General features: G+C 45.9%; 1 protein-coding gene across 1 annotated transcript in view; it reads right to left on the reverse strand.

The window, feature by feature from the left end:
- ZNF704 (zinc finger protein 704) overlaps positions 1-21,935 on the reverse strand; it is a 206,162-nt gene that overhangs the window by 34,793 nt on the left and 149,434 nt on the right. Inside the window, exon 3 of the mRNA XM_030839175.2 lies at positions 3,182-3,285. Within this exon, the coding sequence (XP_030695035.1) occupies positions 3,182-3,285 (104 nt within the window). The remainder of the gene's footprint in view (positions 1-3,181; positions 3,286-21,935) is intronic.

Below are 21,935 nucleotides of genomic sequence, written 5' to 3' on the forward strand. Positions count from 1 at the left end.
ACAGCATGCACTTGTAAATAAAACAAGTGCATAGTGCAAGATCTGTAATCATGTCAAGTATGAGGAACTGAAATTATTTTGAGAACCAACAATTGTTACAGTGTGGTTATACTGCTTCATGCCAATGCCAAAAGTTAATTTGTTTGTTTACCCGTGAATGACATTTCCTTTAGAAACACTATTTAGGGACCTCCCTGGTGGTCCAGTGCTTAAGAATCCACCTTCCAATGCAAGGGACTCGGATTCAATCCCTGGTTGGGGAACTAAGATCCCACGTGCCATGGGGCAACTAGCCCGCATGCTGCAACTACTGAGCCCACGCGCTCTGAAGCCCGCGCACCACAACTAGAGAGCCCACGTGCCAAAACTACTGCGCCCATGCGCTGCAACGAAATATCCCGCGTGCCGAACTGAAGATCCCAAGTGCCACAACTAAGACCCGATGCAGCCAAATAAATATTTAAAAAACAAACACTATTTAATCAGAAGGACAATGGAATCTAGAAATATATTTTTCAGAAAATTCTTCAGAAAAAAGTCAGAACCAATTCATAATATTTTTCAGGGAGCAGTGTCTCCTTATCTTAAACATGTGTTTGCTAAAAATGCAGACAGGCATTTTGCTGAATCTCACCCTCTTTGCCGACCCACATCCTAACAAAATGATCCTTTTCCAGCACAGCAAAGGATCACAACAGTTTCCAAAAATTCACTGATATACAATCATTCTGGAGATAATTTTTATTTCTAAAAAAAAAAAAGCCTTCATTATCATAAATTGCTTCCCCTTTTTAAGAATTTCCTCCCCTTTGCAGAATAAATGAGAGATATCAGAAATCTGGGATTACTATTTGGATAGTTATTTTTTAAGTCATAATGAACACTTTCTTTATAACTATGCTAAGAAAAGTTTGTATTGAAGAAGCAAAAGGTTTATTTTGATTCTAACATTTCAATACAAAGAAATATTAAAAATGTTCTCAAATTAAAAATATTCAATGGTAAAAAGAACGATTACATCAAAATTACTGTTTTCCCCTGAGGATTCCGTGAAATTCTGTAATTCCTTTTTCCTAGAATAGGTTTTGGGGATGACTTCACTTTTGCTTTTCCTATCATCTTTCTTTAGCAGCTCTGCCACGCTGAGAGGGACATCAGGAGAAATCTTGCTCATCTCAAGAGCACGGTGTCTACTCTGTGTGAGGAGGTGACATCACCCCAGCTTGAGGTGAATAATGACGGTGGGCCCTCCTGATTTCTGGTATTCATCTGAATTCCCAGTATCTTGACCATTCTTCCCACTTACAAATGGATTGGAGTAAGTTTTGGTGAGGATTCAGTGGACGTTCCACAAATTTATTTTAACACCTCTTGCTTACAACCAGATTACGGGTGAACCCTAGCGCTAGCTCATCATTGACTAGGCTGGTCTTTGAGAGAAGGTCTTCCCTGACAGTTAAGTTCCATCCGGTGGTCTCAGTACATTACATTCACTGGAGTGCAATATGGCTTCTGCCATGGGCCATCCACTGTGAATGCTCTTGCCAAAGCCACAAAATTCTTTGTGAGGCAGAACTGAGTCCTTCTCATGCTTGACCTTCTGAAGCATCAGAGGTTGCTCCCTGAAACAAGCTTTTCCCTTGACTTTCAGGAAGTCACACTCTCCTAATCTCTGCTTCTCCAGTTACCCCTCCCTCCGCCTCTCCCTGGGTTCTTTTCCTTCCATGATGAGAAGGTTTACGACTTCCCTCTTAGCCACCTTCTCTTCTCCCTCCACTTCTCTACAACCCTCTCAGGGTCATTTCATCTGTGCTCATGGCTTCAAAATGTTGCCTTCCAATTCCACATCAGCCCAGACCTCTCTCCCAGGCTGCGCCCAGATCCCCATCAGATGCTGCCTCTTGAATGAATGATCCTCAGGTACTCCGCACTAAACGTGTTTCAAGCTGGACCTATCATCTTCAGCAACCCCACTTCTTGCTCCAAACATTCACTAACAGGTGTCTTCTTCTGCCTTTGTTCCCCATCTCAGGGAATGCGCTTCCTTGCGGAAGCACAGCAACTTCACAGAAGTCACCCTTATCACTCCCCCTCCTTCATCCTCTCTGTCCATCACCAACTCCTGTTGATTCTGCCTTTTTCACATTTCTCAGTTATGCCCTATATGTATCCACACTGTGACCACCAAGATTCAGGACACCCACATGTGATTTTCTTGTTTATTTTTTGTTTTGCCCTGTAAATCCAGTTATAACTTTCTAGTGCCTAAATCATTTAATAGCTCTCCTATAGCCTCAGATTAATGTCCAAACTCATAACCAGGCATACATGGCCCCCTGATTTCCTGCCAGGCTCTCCAACTTCATCTCCTACTGCCCTCCTGATTCATCATATTGAATTATGCAAGTCAATATTATATCATGACTAAGGAGATCTGGAATCAGGAAGATAGAATAGAATTTCAGCTCTGCTCTTTACAAGTTAATTAATCCCCAAGTGCCTCAGTTCACTCATCTGTAAAACAGTGATAACATCTCATAGAACTGTTGTGAGAATTACATGAGATAAAGCAAACTTAGTACTTGGCACATAGTAAGTGCTCAATAAATGCTAGCCATTAATACAGCTGTGATCATCTTTCCCGCCCCCCCCCCCACCCCTGCAAAGAGACTGTACACTACCTGGGAGTATGGACACTGTTTCAGTGATGTATTCAAACCATCTATTATGGTACCTAATAAATATATACTGAATGAAAGAACAGATTAAGAAGCCTAGGATAATGCTTTTTCAAAATATTTAATCTTCAGAGCTCTTTGGTCCAACTCCCTCTCCAACCAAACAGACAAAAAAAGCTGGGGAAGTAACTTCATTAGACCAGTCTCCATTTACCTGGGGGGAAAAGGAACACAGGTTCTCAAAGACGTGTTCTGGAAAGGTGATGGGGATCAATAAATGGGTAGTGAAAGGATGGACGCATGAACGAGATGCAGTGGGGTCTTTGGGATGACGGAGAGGAGGCTGATAGCTCTGGGGTCCACTTCTTCCGCATTTCTCCTCACTTCCTACGGACGGGTGAGCGTTAATTGTTCACTGCGTGTGGCGGGAATGAGACCCCTCAAAGAGAAGCTCTGCTCTCGGGGTCAGAGGGTCCTCCCTGTGCCCCATACCCCAGCCTCACCATTCTGCCGCACAGGAGGGCTCCGAACCAAAGGGCTGGTGGACAAGCTGGTTAGTACCATCGCTGCTGTCACCTTGTCCATGTCCAGTTCCTCTGAGGATTTCCTGGAAAACAGGGAGGGGCGTTGTTAACTGTGCTCATTCTGCACCTACCACGCCAAGGACCACAGGCTACCATACACATTTACTCCTTTAGCTTGTCCCAATGAAAACCCAGTGTTTTGTTAGTTTTACTGTACAGGTAAGGAAGCCGAACTCCATAAGTCAAAATCGTGTAGTATCAGGGGACTTCCGTGGCGGTCCCGTGGTTAAGACTCTGCGCTTCCACCGCAAGGGGCGCAGGCGCAATCCCTGGTCAGGGAACTAAGATCCCACATGCTGCGCGCCGTGGCAAAAAAAAAAAATTAAATTAAATTAAAAAAATCTGATTTATTAAAAAAATCCTACAGTATTAGGAAGTGATGGTTTCATTCACTGGTCATTCATCTAACAGGTGTTTACTGAGAGTACAGTACCGGGCTAGGCACTTCTAGGCATAGGTGATGCATGGTAAACCACACACAAGGCTGGTGGGAAGAGACACAGTGATCAGTAAACAACCAAAAAGGAACAGAATAATTTCTGATAGTGACAAGTGCTATGTAGGGCACAGACATTTTGACATGACGACGGCTGTGGGCAGCTGCACTTATTGGGGTCAGGAAAGGTTCTCCGAGAAGGTGATGTCTGAGGTGAAGTGTGAAGGGAGGAGGGGAAGGGGAAATGGACCCCAAGCAGCAGAGACAGCTGTGTGAAGGCGAGGCAGCAGAAATCAGCACCGGATATCTCAAGAGAGACCCACTGGTGTGAGAAGGAGAGAGTGGTGCCAAGCTGGTCTTGTGGGGTCGTGTGGCCATGGAAGGTGTTTCGGTTTTATTCCAGATGCAACAGGAAGTCCCTAGAAGGCTTGAATCAGGTCTAGTGACATAAAATGATTAATATTTTTAAGTTCATGACCCAAGCTGCTACACGGAGAGCAGATTTTAGGGAAGGCAGAATAGAAGCAGGGAGGCCAGTTAGGACATGATTGCTAGGAGTCCAGACAAGAGGAAACAGTGGCAGGGACTAGGTTGGGGGCAGTAGCAGGTGGTCTGGCAGGACCGGCTGCTGTACTTGGTGTGCGGGGTGAGAAGAAGGGCAGGCACCCAGGTCTTTGGCTTGAGCATTAACTAGAGCCATTTACCGAGATGGAGAGAGTGGAGGAAAACGCAGTTAGGGGTGTATAAACTCCAGTGCTCTGCTTCACAACACTCTACTAAAGAAAGGCTAGGTCAGGGGGTAGTCACCGTGTGGTTAAAGTGAAGAGCCACTGAGAAGAAGAGGTTACTCTGGTTCATTAATCTTGGCCAGTTAACCCCGAATAAAGGTTCATCAGATAATGATCACAGTGAACTGAAGCCAGCTGGAGTTGATTTCAGTAAAGAAGTTAATATCGAGAGGCAAAAATGTATGCGGTACCTTGACATCAGATAAATTGTACCATTTCCTGAGAGATGAACATTTCGAATAAGGGAACAGTTGAAGAAGCCCCAGAGGATTAATGAGGCATATCGACAAAGGAACTGACACTTTGACAAATGTGGCTTTCATTCACAGGTGTGCTGTACAATTTGTAAAAGCGATGAACCCTCAGAGAAACTTTATGGCATTGCTTCACAACAACAATGGGAAAAGAGATTCCTGAATCGGAGAAAAATCAAATGGTTCCCAGTTTAGGTGGGTTGGATTAATTTCAACATGAAGTTACAAGAATGATTACAGTTTGGCTCTCTGATGTTCACCAAGGTGCTGAATTACTAAGCAAAGCATACTCTTTCAATCTAAGGTACCAAAGATGGGAATCTTTGAAATTTTCTTCTAGAGTTCTTCTCAAAGTAACTTATGCTCGCTCTTGGCCAACGGATCCATCAAAAGACAAATTACTTGTTTCAGAGAAAAATACTTCTAGAAAGCGAGCTTGGGAGCACACAATGAAATTTATTGCACAGAAGTTTTCAAGACAGTTGCATACACTTAGGGAAGAAACTAGTCACTCATTTGGCATACCATGAAAGGATTTTACAGTATCCACAATTTATAAGATCCTTGGACTTGGGAGTAAAAGTGATGCCATTTCCCCCCTGGCCCCAGAAATGAGGGCTCCTGAAACAGCCAGGGAAAGAACTTAAAGCACCTTAAGGTAACTTGAAGTGTTTTATGGCTCAACCTTCCCATGTAGTCATGGTCACAGGGGGACTGAGTTACTTGGGGGCCTTGAAGGAGAAAGGCTTGCTACAGAGACTGTTCTGTAGATGGTGGGGCTCCTCTGACCGGCCACCGGCCCAGAGCCCAGCTGTCAGGATCACTCCAGGCTGGCGGGGGGGGGGGGGCGCACCTGAACAGGCTGTGCTGCCATCTCTTCAAAGACTGAATTACAGGAGCTGCTGACTTCTCTTTCCCACTGCCAGTCTTCTCCTTCTCTTTTGTTAACAAAAGGTGTAAGAACCTGGGAAAGAGGCCCATGAGCCTGGCACAGGGAAATGGCATGACTCTGTAGGGAGAAGGTCCCCTTGCCACCTGCCCCGATCCCTAATGGGACCTGCTATGCAGTCATGGTTTTCCTCTCTTGGTTTCAGGGACCTTCATTTTTCCTTCCTCAATCTGCTCTGTAGCTTTTTTGATTTTTCCCATCTAACATGCACATTTTGTTTTAGACTCACTGATAATTAACTTAAAAGCTGATTTGTGTGTTCTTTAAATATGGAGATCAATAGAGCACATAGCATTACAAAATATGCATTTTTATTTCGCATTTCCAAAAGCTGACGTTTCAAAATAATTATTGCCTGTCATAGAGCGTATTTCTGATGAAGAGTAGAAAGGGGAGGGCTTCCCTGGTGGCGCAGTGGTTGAGAGTCCGCCTGCCGATGCAGGGGACACGGGTTCGTGCCCCGGTCTGGGAAGATCCCACATGCCGTGGAGCGGCTGGGCTTGTGAGCCATGGCCACTGAGCCTGCGCGTCCAGAGCCTGTGCTCCACAACGGGAGAGGCCGCAACAGTGAGAGGCCCGCGTACAGCAAAAAAAAAAAAAAAAAGAGTAGAAAGGGGAATAAACATTAGTATAATCAGAGTGTTTCTGAATTTGGATTACCTTTAAGTTTCCCATTGGCATTGGAGTTTATTACCAATAACAACAAATCAAAGGAATACATTGCTAATGATTCAATTAACTTGTATTTCTCAGGAAGTATTTTTATCCTGCTACATGAAACATTACCGGATGGTATGGCCTTGTGCTGAGCTGTGTTTTTGTTTTTATCTTTAATTTCTTTTGGTACAGTACTATCTAATTACTGATTCACTGGTGCTGTAAATTCAAATCCTTATAATTAAACACAAATAGATGATACACAAAGTAGAATTTGTTACACTTTGAGAGAATCGCTACAAAGGCCTTCTGGTAGATTTAGAGTTGTTGAGGCTGGAAAAAAAAAAAACACTGGAGGTGATACTACCTATTCTCTCCTAATTTGAAACTGAATTTGAATCTACTGTTGAAAACCTTACTAATCACGTGTTTACAAAAGGTTGAGACCTTTTTCAATTAATCTTTTCTCTCAGACTTAGTTGAGTAATATGGGACTTAATAACATTTAGAATTTTTTTAAAAAAATAGTAATATTCATTGTTACTCTATATGTGATTTGCCCCTGAGGCTGACCTGGCTTCGATGGATGAATAGGATTTCAAGAAGGGAGAATCACATTTCAGGCAAGGAATTAGGCAAGTCCTTGCCTTGTAATCCACTTAGGAGTCCTATTTGAAGGATGGGAGATGAGAACACAGAGCCTGGGCCAGTTCATGGGGCCTCATGTGCCAGGCTAAGTGGCTTGTCGTATTGTTGTAAGCAGAGGGAAGCCATTGAACCTTCATGAAACTGGCGGAGAGACAGATGATCAATCTGTATTTTAGAGAAGGGTCAAAATGGAAAATGTAATGGAAAGGGAAGAAGCTAAAGGTAGGCTGTTTAGCTGTTTTTAGTTAAACCGTAATTCAAACCCAAAGTAATAGACTAAGAGACATCTGTTGCTCGATGAACAGATAGCATTTAGTCTTTGAGGACAGACTCCCTACATATCTGCTAAAGAGGTGTCCTGGGCCTCTCTGGGAGAGGCAGTAATGGTAATGGTGAAGAGCACAGACTTTGGAATGAGTTAGATCATGTGGCTTCAAATCCACTCTGCCATTACTAGCTGTGTGACCTTGGGTAAATTACTTAACATCTCAGACTCTCTGTTTCTTTATTAGAAAGAGGAAGATAAAAATAGATCTGTTGAGAAGGTTAAATGAGAAAACGTATGCAAGCACAAGCACACAGCCTCACTACAGTAAGGGTTCCGTGGATGTTAGCTATTATTAACCTTCAAGTTCATGAACACGCCCATAGCACATAACCCCACAGCAAAGAGGAAAGTGTTAGGTTACTTCACTTGCTCTTCCTATTCAGCACCAACACTAGCAGTTGTTACTTTTCTTTTCTTTTCTTTTTTTTTTTTTGCGGTACGCGGGCCTCTCGCTGTTGTGGCCTCTCCCGTTGCAGAGCACAGGCTCCGGACGCGCAGTCTCAGCGGCCATGGCTCACGGGCCCAGCCGCTCCGCGGCATGTGGGATCTTCCCGGACCGGATCACGAACCCGTGTCCCCTGCATCGGCATGCGGACTCTCAACCACTGCGCCACCAGGGAAGCCCTACTTTTCTTTTTTTGCGGGGGTAGGGTAGGGTGGCTTGTGCTGGTGGTGTTATTTTTCATAAAGACACAAACTTCACAAGAGTAAGAGGTGGTAACACTGGCGCGGGGAAGAGCAGCTGCTGGGTCCCTCGCTAGAGCTTCACATTGGAGCCTTGGCAAGGATACAGCTCATGACATCATGGCTCTTGAGGACGGTCCACAAGTTGCCAAAGCCTTGAGTGCCCGTTTGGATTTAATTTTGAAAAACTTTCTGCTTTCAACCCTCACTCCTGCAGTAGTAGCTGTGTGCTCAGAGCTCCTTTAGTTCCTGGAAATACAGTCTCAAGAAAATTCGGCAGAGTCTCTGCCCTCTGGAGCTCCAGTCTGTTGAAGAACCAGACTTTCATAGGATACACACAAATAAATGTAAACTTACAGACGTGACAAATGCCAGGAAGGAGTGGATGGATTCGGTGCTGCTGGCTAAGGGGAGAACTCCCGGCTCAGGGGGGCTCGAAGGGGCATTGGTGTTGCCTCGCTGAGGCCGTGGACGAGCCTGGGGCTGGGCAGTGCGAGAGTGCAGGCCAGGCTGCCATCAAAGGAATGACAAGGCCAAGCGGGGTGGCCCTTGCACAAGTAGGGCCTGTGAAGTTGTGTAAGGCCCTTATCTTAAAGGCCCTGGGAAGCACTGAATTGTTTCAAGTGGGGTGGGGTTGGGAGAGGTCAGGTCAGCTTGGGGTGATGCTATCAGATGTGCTTTTCAAAAAGCTCACTCTGGTTGCCATGTGGAAAATGAGTTTCTGGGGTTTGACAACCGATCTTTTATCGGAAGAATTGATTGCCTGGTGACTGTGGCAGCAGGTTGCAGAAGGACATCACTTGTGACATAAAGAGGCAGTTGCGGGGGTGTGCAGCAGCAGAGGACACGGCCCCGGGCCCGGGGTCTCCCACATGGGTGGGCGCTGCTGGTGTGGCCCCGAGCGCTCGGCCGTGGCCTGCGCCGAGAAGCCCGGCTATTGTTCACGCCACAAGAAGCATTTTTCTTCTTTTGATAACACTTCATGCCTGAATGCCATCTGCTTGCAGGGTGCATACAAATACGGTCTCCCCTGGCTAACCCACCAGCTAAGAGAGAAGTGTTTTACACCCAAGAGAGCCATAAAAGACATTTAACTGCAATTAAAGTGTGGTAGTAATAAACGGAAATAAAAATGAAGAATACATTTCTTAGATTAGCACCGATCCAGCTCCTCAGCAACTACCAAAATCTGCTGTCTAGACTGAGTTCAACTACTTTTAAAACTTGTGGTAACCTTCAAACAAGGAGTAAAGTCTGAAAATAAAGTCTCTTTCCCTAGAAAGGCCACAGTGACATCCCCAATCTTGGAATTCTGGGAAAGCTTTTCCTGAGAATTTGGAAAACTGGATTCAGTAACTGTTAAATGTGATTAAGCACAAAAACTTCATTTTCTTTCTAAAGGGATCTTGTAGCAAAAGTGGTCAGTGCTACCTCCTCCAATTTCATTTCAGCTGTTGTTTCCTTTAAGACTATAGGGAAGATTAAAGAAGCTGCCTCCAGTGCACTAAAGTGTCCAGTGGCCTTGATTAAACAAGATGGAAAAATGAGAGCAAACACATCATAATAGGTAAGGCAACACAGGCCAGTACTTCTGAGACGACCTGTGGGGAAGGATCATTTTTAAGAAATTTCTAATCTGTCATGGATCAATACTTTCGTAAAATACAAGGGAAAAATGGGCTGTGGAAGATGTGGCCACGTTAAATTTCTATGTACATTTCTAAACTGCTGCTTCCTCTCGATTTCTGCACCCAGCTCACTGCGGGCTGGTAACGGAGTGCAGACCGGCACCGGTCCATGGACTGCACGTTGAGTACGTGGAACTAGACAATTGCTTTGATGTCCATCTCACTTTGCCTGAAAAGACAGCATCCAGTCCTGTCCCTCTGTCCCCCACTTGCCGCTCTGCTCCTCTTGGGCCCCTCCCACCACTGACTTCTCTCTCTCGGCCGTTGTCACTCTGCACCCTGGGCCCCGCATCCCATTGTCGATGATCCCTCACCCTCTCCCCTGTACTGTACGTGGGTTCTCCTCTGAAGTTACTCCTCTTTTCCGTTGGGGTTACTTCTCCTGTCACCCCCCACTGATGTCAGGAGAGGATGCTGGCTTTTGACCTGCCCCCTAGGAGACCATCCCTCTTCACCCTCATGCAAAAACTCCTGGGTTTCGGAGGCTCGGCTGTGCAGTTCTCTCTCCCTCTTCCTATTTTAGCCATCACCAGCCTTTCCATCGGCACCTCTCTCGCCTAACAGTCATTGAATATTTTGGCACATAAATTATAGCCATTATTTTTACCTTGCCTGGAATTACAATCCTAGGAGATCTACTGAAAGCACCCACTATCCTAATTTCTGGCCCCTTAGCCCCCAAAACATGCAGCAGAGTGCTGGCTGAACTTGAGGGAAAGACACTGCAGTCAGAGAGACTGAGGTTTAATCCCCAGAAACTCCATTTACTAGCTGAGTGATTTCAGGCAAATCTCGTAGCTTTGTGTAGCTTCATTCCTCATGCATAAGATGGGAATGATAATAATACTGACCTCACAGGGTTTTGGAAGAATTAAATAACTTATGTAAAATACCTGACATATACTAAACACTCAGTGAATAATAATTATTATTATCATTATCCTTTATCCAAACTCTTATTTCAGTGAACTTTTCTCAGGTTAAAAACCTGAATTAAACCTACTGAAGTATTTATAGGTGAAATAACACGGAAACTAGGATTTGCTTTCATATACTACAGCCTCCCTCTCCCCCATCCCCAAAAGTGATATAAGGTGGGCAAAATGTTAGTACTTGTTGAGGCTATGAGATGGGTATTGAGGGATTCATTAGACCATTGGCTCTACTTCTATGCATATTTGAAACTTCCACAATACAAGTCAAAAACAAGAACACAAATCTGGATTTGGGCCACGATTTGTTATTTCTCTCCCCCAGCCTCACACTCCCCTGCTCTCTAGCTCACACTGCCTTACTGCCACCGCACCTGCTCTTCTGCCCCCAGAGACAGCCGGTCTCTTGCTTCTTCCGATTTCCCCCAGGTTACCAGCTTGCCGCTGTCTACCCCTTCCCTACGGTTGGGTTCACTAGTTGATGCCCTGGACGCGTCTTTCATCAGCATCCTTGAATCCCTGGCCTTTCTAGCCTTTTGCTTCACTGGCCCAGAAGAACCAAACCCTGGTGGGATCCTCCCCGGCTGCTTTTTACTCCTTCGCTGGGGCAGCCAAGTGCTGATGGAAACCACCAGAGACCCTGCTGAGTGGGTCCAGCCTCAGCATAGATCCCACCTGTGCTTCTCCTCGACAGGCCCTTCATCTGTCCTTGGTCAGCACACGCTCCATCTACACCCAGGATTATCCTCTATCTTTACCTCTCTCTTCAAGGTTCAACTCCTGCAAACCCATATAGCAGATACTCGTTTTTCTGCCAATACTACACGGTTTAAAAAGTTTTTAAAAAATTTTAGATAATTTTTAAAGGTTACACGCCATTTACAGTTATTACAAACTACTGTCTATATTCCCCATGCTCTATAATACATCCTTGAGCCTAACTTTTTTTCCTTTTTTTTTTTTTTTTTTTTGCGGTCCATGGGCCTCTCACTGTTGTGGCCTCTCCCGTTGCGGAGCACAGGCTCCGGACACACAGGCTCAGTGGCCATGGCTCACAGGCCCAGCCGCTCCGCAGCATGTGGGATCTTCCTGGACTGGGGCATGAACCCGCGTCCCCTGCATCTCAACCACTGCGCCACCAGGGAAGCCCCTTGAGCCTATCTTACACCCAACAGTTTGTACCTCCCACTCCTCCACCTGTATATTGCCCCTTCCCCCTCCCCACTGGTAATCACTAGTTTGCTCTCCATATCTGAGTCTGCTCTTTTTTTCGGTTATATTCACTCGTTTGTTGTATTTTTTAGATTCTACATATAAATGATATCGTGCAGTATTTGTCTTTCTCTGTCTGATTTACTTCATTTAGCATAATGCCCTCCAAGCCCATCCATGTTGCTGCGAATGGCAAAATCTCATTCTTTTTTATGGCTGAGTATATTCCGTCATATCCATGTACCACATCTTCTCTATCCATTCATCTCCTGATGGTCCGTTAGGTTGCTCCCATATCTCGGCTATGGTAAATAATGCTGCCATGAATACTGGGCTTCATGTATCTTTTTGAATTAGTGTTTTTAGTAAACAGCAGATACTCTAACCTCCTACATTTTAGAGCAAATTGAGGCCTACAGGCAGGACCTCTCTCACACTTTGCCTCTTCACCTCCTTTCCTCGGCCTCACAGGTGGTTCAAGTGTTGCTTTTCCTGCTTGAAGCCATGCCTCCATCTGTACCAACTTCATCCCCCTCTTCATCCTGCCCCTTCTCCTGTGCCCACTTTGCTTTTTCTCAGTCCCCTAACATGCTTAAGTGTTTCTTCCCACCTGCGCTCAGGGACACTGAACAGGAATTGACAGGGGTAGAACAGGAGTGAGGGCAGTGGTTGGAGAACACAAGAGACAAGAGACTCTCAAGGAGGGACAGGCTCACAGTATCAAAGGAGGTGGACACCAAGCCCATCAGGACCAGCGGGTCGCCGGGCAGTAGCAGAAACTTTAGCAGGAAAGGAAGTGGCATTGCTGTGGGTTGAGGAGTGAATGGTTACTAGGAGGTGAGAAATTGGAGGCAGGGATCGTAATCGACTTTTTAAAGAAGCTTGGCCATGATGGAAAGAAGACTGCATTTCCTGGAGGAAGTTAGACAGTCTTTGTTTTTCCTTCAAATGAATGGGACTCTAGTACATTGAGATGCTGACAGGAAAGAGCCAGTGGCGTGCAGAGGTTTAAGATCCAGGAGAGGATGGACAATAAGCGGACAAGGTCTTTACTGAGGCTGCCCAGAGCGGGGTCCTGGGCTCAGGTGGAATTCACTTTACACAGAAGGAGGGGCATCAGTCCCCTATAACTGGAACGACGAGAACAGAGGTGGCCTGGGCGTAGGCACATGAGTAGGCGTGGGGCTCGGGCACTTGACGATGTCTCTTTTTGGAGGTTTCTGCTTTAATTCCTTCCTCAGAAGCAGACACGTTTCTCCGTGGGGAGTGGGGGAGGGGACCCTGGAGGGCGGAAGGTTTGACATCGCTGTTAGGGGTAACGGGACAGAAACCCGAACGGGACACCCAAAGACAGGCAGCAGGGAAGGCTCTGCTGAGGTTGGAAACCTTGATCCTCTCATGATGGTGACTGGAGGTGGGGTGGGGGGCTGAGAGCTGGAGCTGGGATGCGTGGGAGCAGCCGCTGGCTTTTCCTGGGGGGACAACGAAGAGGTGTGGGAGGTTTTGGTAAAACTGCATTTGGAGAGAGTGTCGTGGATCTTGGCTGGCTTAGGAAATGAGTGAAGGCTGGAGGGGACCAAAAGATGGGAGAGCAAATGAAGAGAAACCAGAGATCTTAATGAGGTCTGAACACAAGTGTGGTGGGAGCAAAAGAGAGAAAGAGCTGGAAGAACAGGAGGTTCTGAGCAGGAAGGGAATCCCAGAGATGGAATTCCAGAGACAGAGAAATCCTGGGAGATGGCAGGGCCAAGGTTCAGCCGCAGGAGGAGAGGGCAGAGGCGGGGGAGGGGTGGAGGTCACTGCATCGTGCATGGTGAGGCCACGTATGTAATGGTCACTCATGTCATCCAGGAGAGGAAAGCTGTGAGCAGGTGGCTCAAGCTTTTAATAAAGGGTGAATGACCAGGATGTCTGGAGAGTCAAGGAAGGGGATAGGTGGAGGGGCAGCAGGAGGTTTACAAGAGAGTTCAGGAGGTAACAGCTTGCGGACAGCAGTGGCGATGTGGAGACATACGCTCTTGGGAGGTTCCCACAGCCTTCAGGATAAGATTCAAAGCCCTGTACAGGAAGCACGTGGCCCTTTCTAGCGGAGTCTCCCCATCTTGCCCCCATATCAGCACAGGTGCCCTGCAGAGCAGCTCCCCACTCGTAGCAGTTCTCCACAAGAAGACGCACCTTCCTCTCCGTACCTGAGCACAAGCTACGCCCTCTGCTTTTGGATCAAGCTTCCTCCCCTTTCCACCTGGCCTGTTTCTCCTCACCCTGCCGTCAGCAGCTCCGTCCCACTCCCGGGAAGCCTGCTGATACCCACCCAGCCATGCCAGGTGCCCCGCTGTGTCGTCTGAGTTGCTTGTGCTCGCTCCTCCCCCGTGCATCACGACTCAGTCTGGCATCTGTTTCCAACATCTAGCATGAAATCTTGCTTAAAGTAAATTCTTTTTTTTTTCAGTACGCGGGCCTCTCACTGTTGCGGCCTCTCCCGTTGCGGAGCACAGACTCCGGACGCGCAGGCTCAGCGGCCATGGCCCACGGGCCCAGCTGCTCCGCGGCATGTGGGATCCTCCCGGACCGGGGCACGAACCCGTGTCCCCTGCATCGGCAGGCGGACTCTCAACCACTGCGCCACCAGGGAAGCCCTAAAGTAAATTCTTGAAGGGTTTTGGGACAAACTGGCGTTAAGTAGTGGCGGTCGGCAGCGGCTGAGGGTTGGCAGGGGGCAGCACAGAAGGCAGATCTGAAGAACTTCTGCAGATTTCTTCTGCCCGCTCTCCCTCAGCTCATTAGACCTGGTAATGCATTCAGTTCCTCGTGTGGAAAACAATTTCTCAAAAATTCAGCTATTAAATAAATCATTCACATGAATTTTCTTTCTTTTTTTTTTTACTGGTCCTAACAAGATGTTGGCCTATCTCTGCAGAACTGATGTGGTTCCAGTGTCTGGGCTCATTCTCCTGTATTCACCAAGGCTCGCAGACCCATCTGTGAACTCTGGAACGGCAGCAATAACATTATTAAATAATAAGTTCCAAATCCCCTGAAAACAATTCTGTGGGATTAGCTGGACTTCTGGATGTGAGTAAGCTGCGGAGTGTAGCTCTGTGAAGCGCCGTGAACATCCCTGGATGGCCTTCTTTCTGTGTACATTTGGCGCTTTTGATCGCAGCCAACATGTTCTCCCGGGAGCCACGAGTCTGGTCTTAAATCCACGCAGGTTTCTCCGAACACAAAGCCTTCTGTGAACATGGAAGTGCCCTTCTGGGATGGCCCTTTAGACAGCAGATGATAGAAGACCAGAGGGCACACATCAAATCCCCTCTTGTAACCTGTGTGTATGTGTGTGTGTGTGTGACCATGTGGGCTTACGTCCTGTGTGGGTCTGTGCGTGAGTGTCTCTCTGTGTGTCTGTGAGTATCTGTGAACCTGTGTGTGTATGTGTGTGTGTGTATCTTCGTGTCTGTGTGGGTTGATGTCCTATGTGGTTCTGTGTGTGTGCGCTGATGTCCTGTGTGGGTCTGTGTGTGTCTCTCTGTGTGTCTGTGAGTACCTGTGAATCTGTGTGTGTGTGTATATCTTCGTGTCTGTGTCTGTGTGGGTTGATGTCCTATGTGGGTCTGTGTGTGAATGTCTCTGCGTGTCTGCGAATGTGTACGTGTATTTGTGTATATCTTCATGTCTCTGTGTGAATATCTCTGTGTGTCTGTGAATGTGTGAGTGTGTATGTGTCCTGCGTGTGTGTTTATCTCCGTGTCTGTGTCTGCCTGGGTTGATGTCCTGTGTGGGTCAGTGTGTGTCTTTCTGTGTGTCTGTGAGAGTGTGTGTGTGTGTTTGTGTAGCTTTGTGTCTGGGTCTGTGTGTGAGTGTCTACATGTGGACTCATGTGCACTCTGTGCACAGAGGAGGAGATGCAGGGAGCTGCAGATGACCATGGCCCCAGACCCTGTCTCCTGCCCGGGGCCTGCTGGTCTCTTTCTTCCTGGCCTCCGGAATGGCAAGGTCCTTGCCGACCCTTTACATCCCATGAAGCACCTGCCTGCTACTCAGCAATGGCCAAAGCAAGGTAGTCAGACTGTCTGGAAAGGGCTCATGGATGTTTCAGCCAGCTTCTGGTTGGGCTGCTGTGGGCCGTCAGCTGGTCAGTCCCTGAGCCCTGGGGAGCAACTCGTCGGGCGGGGCCTGCCCTGTGTGCAGAGGCAGTGGGGCCCAGGCTAATGGAGTTGAAGCCCCGAGTCATTCGGGCCATCTGCAGGTTAACAGGCTGCAGGTCAAACGTCACAGCTGCCCTCAAGAAGAAAACTGTAATCACAATTGCATCTCTCACTCTTACTTTTATGTCCAAGTCGGGTCATACCAGACTTTCTGGTGGGCTTAATTGTATTATTGCTCTGAGGCCTGAAATCCATTTAGGTCTCAATAATGTAAAGAACTTCTAGCTATCTTTATGGTGATGAAAGTTATTTCACAAGGGCAGTTGGGAGAAAACAAATCTAGTGTTTTCTGCTTTGCCAGTTAAGGGGAAAAGAGGTGATATTTTTCTCTAGATTTTTTTTTAAAAAATAAGGTTAAAAAAGACTTTCTTATTTCTGTTACTTCTCCTCTTTCATTATGGAGACATTATTATGGTGACATTACTATGGTGACATTTTTATGTTGGCAACAGGCCTAAACGTGGGCTAGGAGTGACCGCTGATGCCATCTTACCTGTTTTTCCAAAGACAGAGGTTCATATTGTTCCCAACCAAGCCGCCCCAGCAGGCTTCCTGGGAGTGAGAGAGGGAGCCCCCTCGTGGGGAGAAAGCAGCTCTGGAGCCATCACTGCCCACGTACTGCAGGCGCTGGGGTACGTGCCCTGCCCTCCAGGGGCGGCCGCTCAAGCTAGGCAGAGGAGAGCTGTTAGCAAGTCAATGGGCTAATCTGCTCCCCTGCTCTAGGCTAAGGGGGAATTTAGGGCTTGTTGTTATATTTTAAAATTTTGGTTTATTTCACGTTTAGCCTGTGTGGGACCTGCTTGCAGACTTCGGCTACACCTTTGGCAGGACTGGTGCCTCCACTGTCTTATGCTATAAAGAGGGGACCAACTGGTATGGGTGTAACTGAATTAACTCCTTTTTAAGCTGCTCAAGTTCCAGATTCGGCTTAAAAAAAGAAAACATGTAATCAATACTTTTTTGTTTGTTTGTTTTGCGGTACGCGGGCCTCTCACTGTTGTGGCCTCTCCCGTTGCGGAGCACAGGCTCCGGCCGCTCCGCAGCATGTGGGATCTTCCCGGACCGCGGCACGAACCCGTGTCCCCTGCATCGGCAGGCGGACCCTCAACCACTGCGCCACCAGGGAAGCCCTAATCAATACTTTTTTAAAAAACTGCATCTTCTTTCTAATAATAGCTAATATTTATTGAGCATTCCCAACGCCAGATGCTGTATGTACATTATTTTAAGTTTTCACTTAAATTTATTGATGTTACTGCCCCATTTTACAAATGTGGAGACTTTGGTAATTTCCTAAGAGCACTTGGCCATTCTGCTAGCCCTACCTTATTCCAGTGACCCAGTGGGGTCTTCACACCCCACACTAATGCCATTTTCATGGTCTTCTTTATAACCTTGTTTTAAATTCAAGACATGCTTGTCATCTTCTATAATTGAAATATATTTGTGAAGTTAATGCAGTATGTTTTAGAATATACATTTTTTTTCTGTATTACACTTAAAATTATCTTGGGCTTCCCTGGTGGCGCAGTGGTTGAGAGTCCGCCTGCCGATGCAGGGGACGTGGGTTCGTGACCCGGTCCGGGAGGATCCCACATGCCGCGGAGCAGCTGGGCCCGTGAGCCATGGCCGCTGAGCCTGCGTGTCCGGAGCCTGTGCTCCACAATGGGAGACGCCACGACAGTGAGAGGCCCGCGTACCGCAAAAAAAAAAAAAAAAAATTATCTTAAGATAATCCTTGAAAAGGATTTCTTTTATATACATGGGTGATTCCACATTAATGAGAACATAGAAAATAAAAGTTGAAGTCGACAAAAATAGATTGAATTTAAGCTTTTTACTCCTATTAAAAAAAGTGTTTTGCTTTCAAAAAGATTCTCTATGGATTTTCTTTAAATAGAATTCTTACAATATTCTTAAAATGTTTTGAATGATTAAATTTCAATTCAACTCATCTACCCAAATTGTAACCCCTACCCAAATAAATACCTGTTTTATACTGTTAGGTTAAACCATATGAAATTGCTGATATTCACTCTTTTTTTAATCTACAAAAGTGGTAGTTTCATATGGTTCAATCTGATATTTGCTCTTATTAAACATTTATCTTTAGTTTCAAGGCTAGAAACTAGCCTTTTAAATTGATTGTTTCAGATCAATGAACCAGACAGTGGTTCTCTTTCCTGAGTTATGTACTGTGGGTAATTTTATTTCTGGAGTTGGCTTTTATTGAAGATAATCTCCTGTTAATATAATTCAAACAAGCTTCAATTCAATGTCTACTATGTGCAAAGTACTGCTTTAGGCAGAATTCCTTGCCCCATACCTTGTCAATGTTCTACACGAGACACTTGGAATGTTGAGATTCTGGGAGATGAGTGGAAGCACCTACACCGCCCTCCAGAGGATCCTCATTCTCACACACACACACACACACACACACACACACACACACACCCCAACATCAGTGGCTCTGTTTCCTGTGTTCTCTCGTTTATATTTTAACCATCTTAAGGTTATATGTTTCTGTCAATTCATACAGCTATTATTTGGTGACAGATCAATTCAAACTGTCAGTTAGGTATCTTGTCCCTAGAAAATGGTAACTCTATCATTCTTAAAGTGTTTATAACAGTACAATCTAAGCACTATGAAATCAAACCTATTTATTGAACACCCAAAGGCTGAACAACTGCACATTTAGCTGTGTCTACTCTGTGTACAAGGAACATGACTTCCCCAAAGGAATAAGCAGGAGAAACTGATACAGTCAGGAACACAATGCAAAGGTTACTGCTGGACATAACAGCAGATCAGTAACATGGCTGGATGGCTACTGGCCAGGGCATATCCAGTTTCCTGTAATAAGAGGTGGATGAATACAGGTTAGTAATGCCAAACAAGGCTTAGGCTAAAGCCAAGAGAAGTCTACAGTGCAGGGGAAGCAAAGCATTGTAGCTACTCTTTCACATTTCTTCTGAAAACAATATAAATGGCTTATAAGCCTAGGATGCTGGAATTAATATTTAATGTAAAGAGCATTCCTGAAAACAATTGTATAGCTATCAGGTATAAATAATAATTTCCACCTCTGCTGGTAATTTTTCACTCGTTTAAATTGTCATACGAGCACAGCAGCAGTTTATAGGTGCACTTACTGTAATAGCATGTTGATTAAACTACGGTGGAATTACCCATTCAATATATCTTTCAATTCTGTGCTATTATGAAGTTCTAAATATTTCACATACAAATAGGCCCCTATTAGTCAACAGCTCAGTGGTTACCTATCTGTCTTTTTTCCTTTTTTTTGAATCATTAGGAAGGCTTATACATTTGCTTTTCTACCTACTTGAAATGAACCAATAATCTTATGATAAGGAATTAACATGCATACGGACTAAGAATCTGGGTTTATTTGAAATCTGATGAGAAAATGAGCCAATTAAAATGATTATAAAATTGTAGAGAAAAACCCTTTCAGTATGACACGTCACTTACTTCATGGACATTTCTTTTCTCACTTGGTATGCTATTTCTATGAAGGTTCAACCAGCACAGACAGAAATAAGCACCCGCTTTCATTCGTAGGCAGGTAAATCTTCTAGAAGTTCAGAGAGGTAGTAATAGCTGCTCTGTCAGTCTGAGTCCTCCCAGAAGCGGTCACCGAGACAAGAGCAGTTCTGTAAGTGACTTACTAGGGAAGATGCCTATGAAGGGAGAGGGGGTGGGAGCTCGAGAAGGCAGGGGAGCCTGCAGGCCACCCGCCAGGTCTGACACCTGTCAGGAAGGAGTGAGGACAGAAGGACTGGCTGGGAAGTACTTTGGAGCAGTTCTAAGAAAGTCTCAGCTCAAGCTGATGGCGCCCTGAGCAGAGGCTGCCCGGTAGAGAAGCCCCGTGTCGGGCAGAATGACCCAGTTCTAGGAGCCCTGCTGTGCCGGGTCCTTGGAGACAAGCAGCCCAGGGGAAGGCATGATCTTACCAGGTGCGGCGGATTCAAAGTAGTGGCAGCAAGAGGCTGGCCAGCAACTGTGCTCCCTGCAGCTGCAGCTTCATTTTGAAAGAAGATCTGAGTGGTGTATTTCCATGCCCTCCACAAGTACTATTTCTTTTTGGTGATTATGCAATTTAACACAGGGATCTTGTTGCTTTCAGACAAAGCTCGAAAATCCCCAGGCTGGACACCTTCCCTGAGATACATTCCTTGAGGACCAGCTGTCTACCTATGTGTTTTTCCTGACCTGGCATGGGTTATACTTGCTGTCATGGTACAGAGGAAAAAGACATTCAAGTTAAATAAAGCATGTGGGAGGATTTCCTGTCTCCAGAACTGTCCAAAGACCACTCTGATATTTGCCCCAAAGTTACCTTTACTATAACTCCTTTGGATTGTGGCCCTACAGGGTCAAACCCAGGGTATAACCTACCTCCTTAAATAAATCATAATATTTAACATTTATGTAGCAGTTGCTATATGCCAGCCACTGCTCTAGGTTTTACTTTCATGAACTCCATTAATCTTCATAATAAGTCTATGAGGTCAATACTATTATTACCCCCATTTTTAGGGATGAGGAAACTGAGGCACAGAGAGGAAAGGCAAAGTAAGTGGTGGATACTGCATTCCCATCTAGGCAGTTGGACACCATCGTCTGTGTTTCTGACTGAATGTTTGTGTCCTTCCCAAATTCTTATGTTGAAGGCCTAACCCTCGATGTGATGGTATTAGGAGGCACAGCGTTTGGGAGGTAATTAGGTTTAGAAGAGGTTATGATGGTGAAGCCCCATGATGGGATTAGCGTCCTTATAATAAGAGAAAGAGACACAAGAGCAAGAAGGCAGCCATCTGCAAACCAGGAAGAGGGCCCTCACCAAGAACTGAATGAGTTGGCCTCTGGAGCTTGGATTTCCCAGCCTCCAGAACCGTGAGAAGTAAATGTCTGTTGTTTAAGCCACCCAGTCTCTGGTATTTTGTTAAAGCAGCCTGCAAAGGGGTTTCTGGACCCAACTCCAATGTGTAAAGGTGGAGGCTTCCCCACACCAGCAGGCAGTTCTCAGGTGCCAGCAGGGTATCTGAGAATTCAACTCAATTCTGACACTATCTACCTGGGCTAGAATCAGCATCCACAGGTAAAGGGCTCAGTCCCACAAGACCCCTCCAACTCAGGATGCCCACTGCAAGTCCAGGTAGTTACTGACTAACCAGGTGTTTCTGACTAACCTGCTACAAACTGGAGGCTCCCATGACCCCCTCCTCCGGTTTGATTAATTTGCTAGAACAGCTCACAGAACCCAGGAAAAGGCTTTCACTCACTAGATTACTGATTTATTCTACAAAGATATTAGAGGATCTGAATCAGCAGATGAAGAGACACATAGGGCAAGGCATGAGGAAAGGGCACAGAGCTTCCATGCTCTCTCCAGGTGTGACACTTTCCCCAGTTTCCACGTGTTCACCAACCTGGAAGCTCTCTGAACCCCCATTCTTCTGGGTTTTTATAGTGGCTTCATTACATAAGCACAAATGATTAAATTTTGACCCTTGGTGATTAGTTCAACCTCCAGGCCCTCTCCCCTCCCTAAGGACAGGGTGAGACTGAAAGTTTCAACTCTCTAATCACACAATTGGTTCTCCTGGAAGCCAGCCCGCATCCTTTGCTAGGATCCAAAAGTCATCTTTCCTGAAGCATTTTCAGGAAGTGAGGATGAGAGCCCAAATATTATTCCATTGCTCTTACTGCTCAGGAAATTCCAAGGGTTCTGGGCATTGTGAGTCAGGAACAGTAGGTGAAGACCGAATATATGTGAGAAACATATATATTTGGTCATCTGAATGACCAAATATGTATATTTCTTATAAATTACGATATTGCACAGCCTGAGCTAAGACA

This window comes from Globicephala melas, chromosome 17 (assembly GCF_963455315.2).
Source record: "Globicephala melas chromosome 17, mGloMel1.2, whole genome shotgun sequence".
Taxonomy (NCBI): domain Eukaryota; kingdom Metazoa; phylum Chordata; class Mammalia; order Artiodactyla; family Delphinidae; genus Globicephala; species Globicephala melas.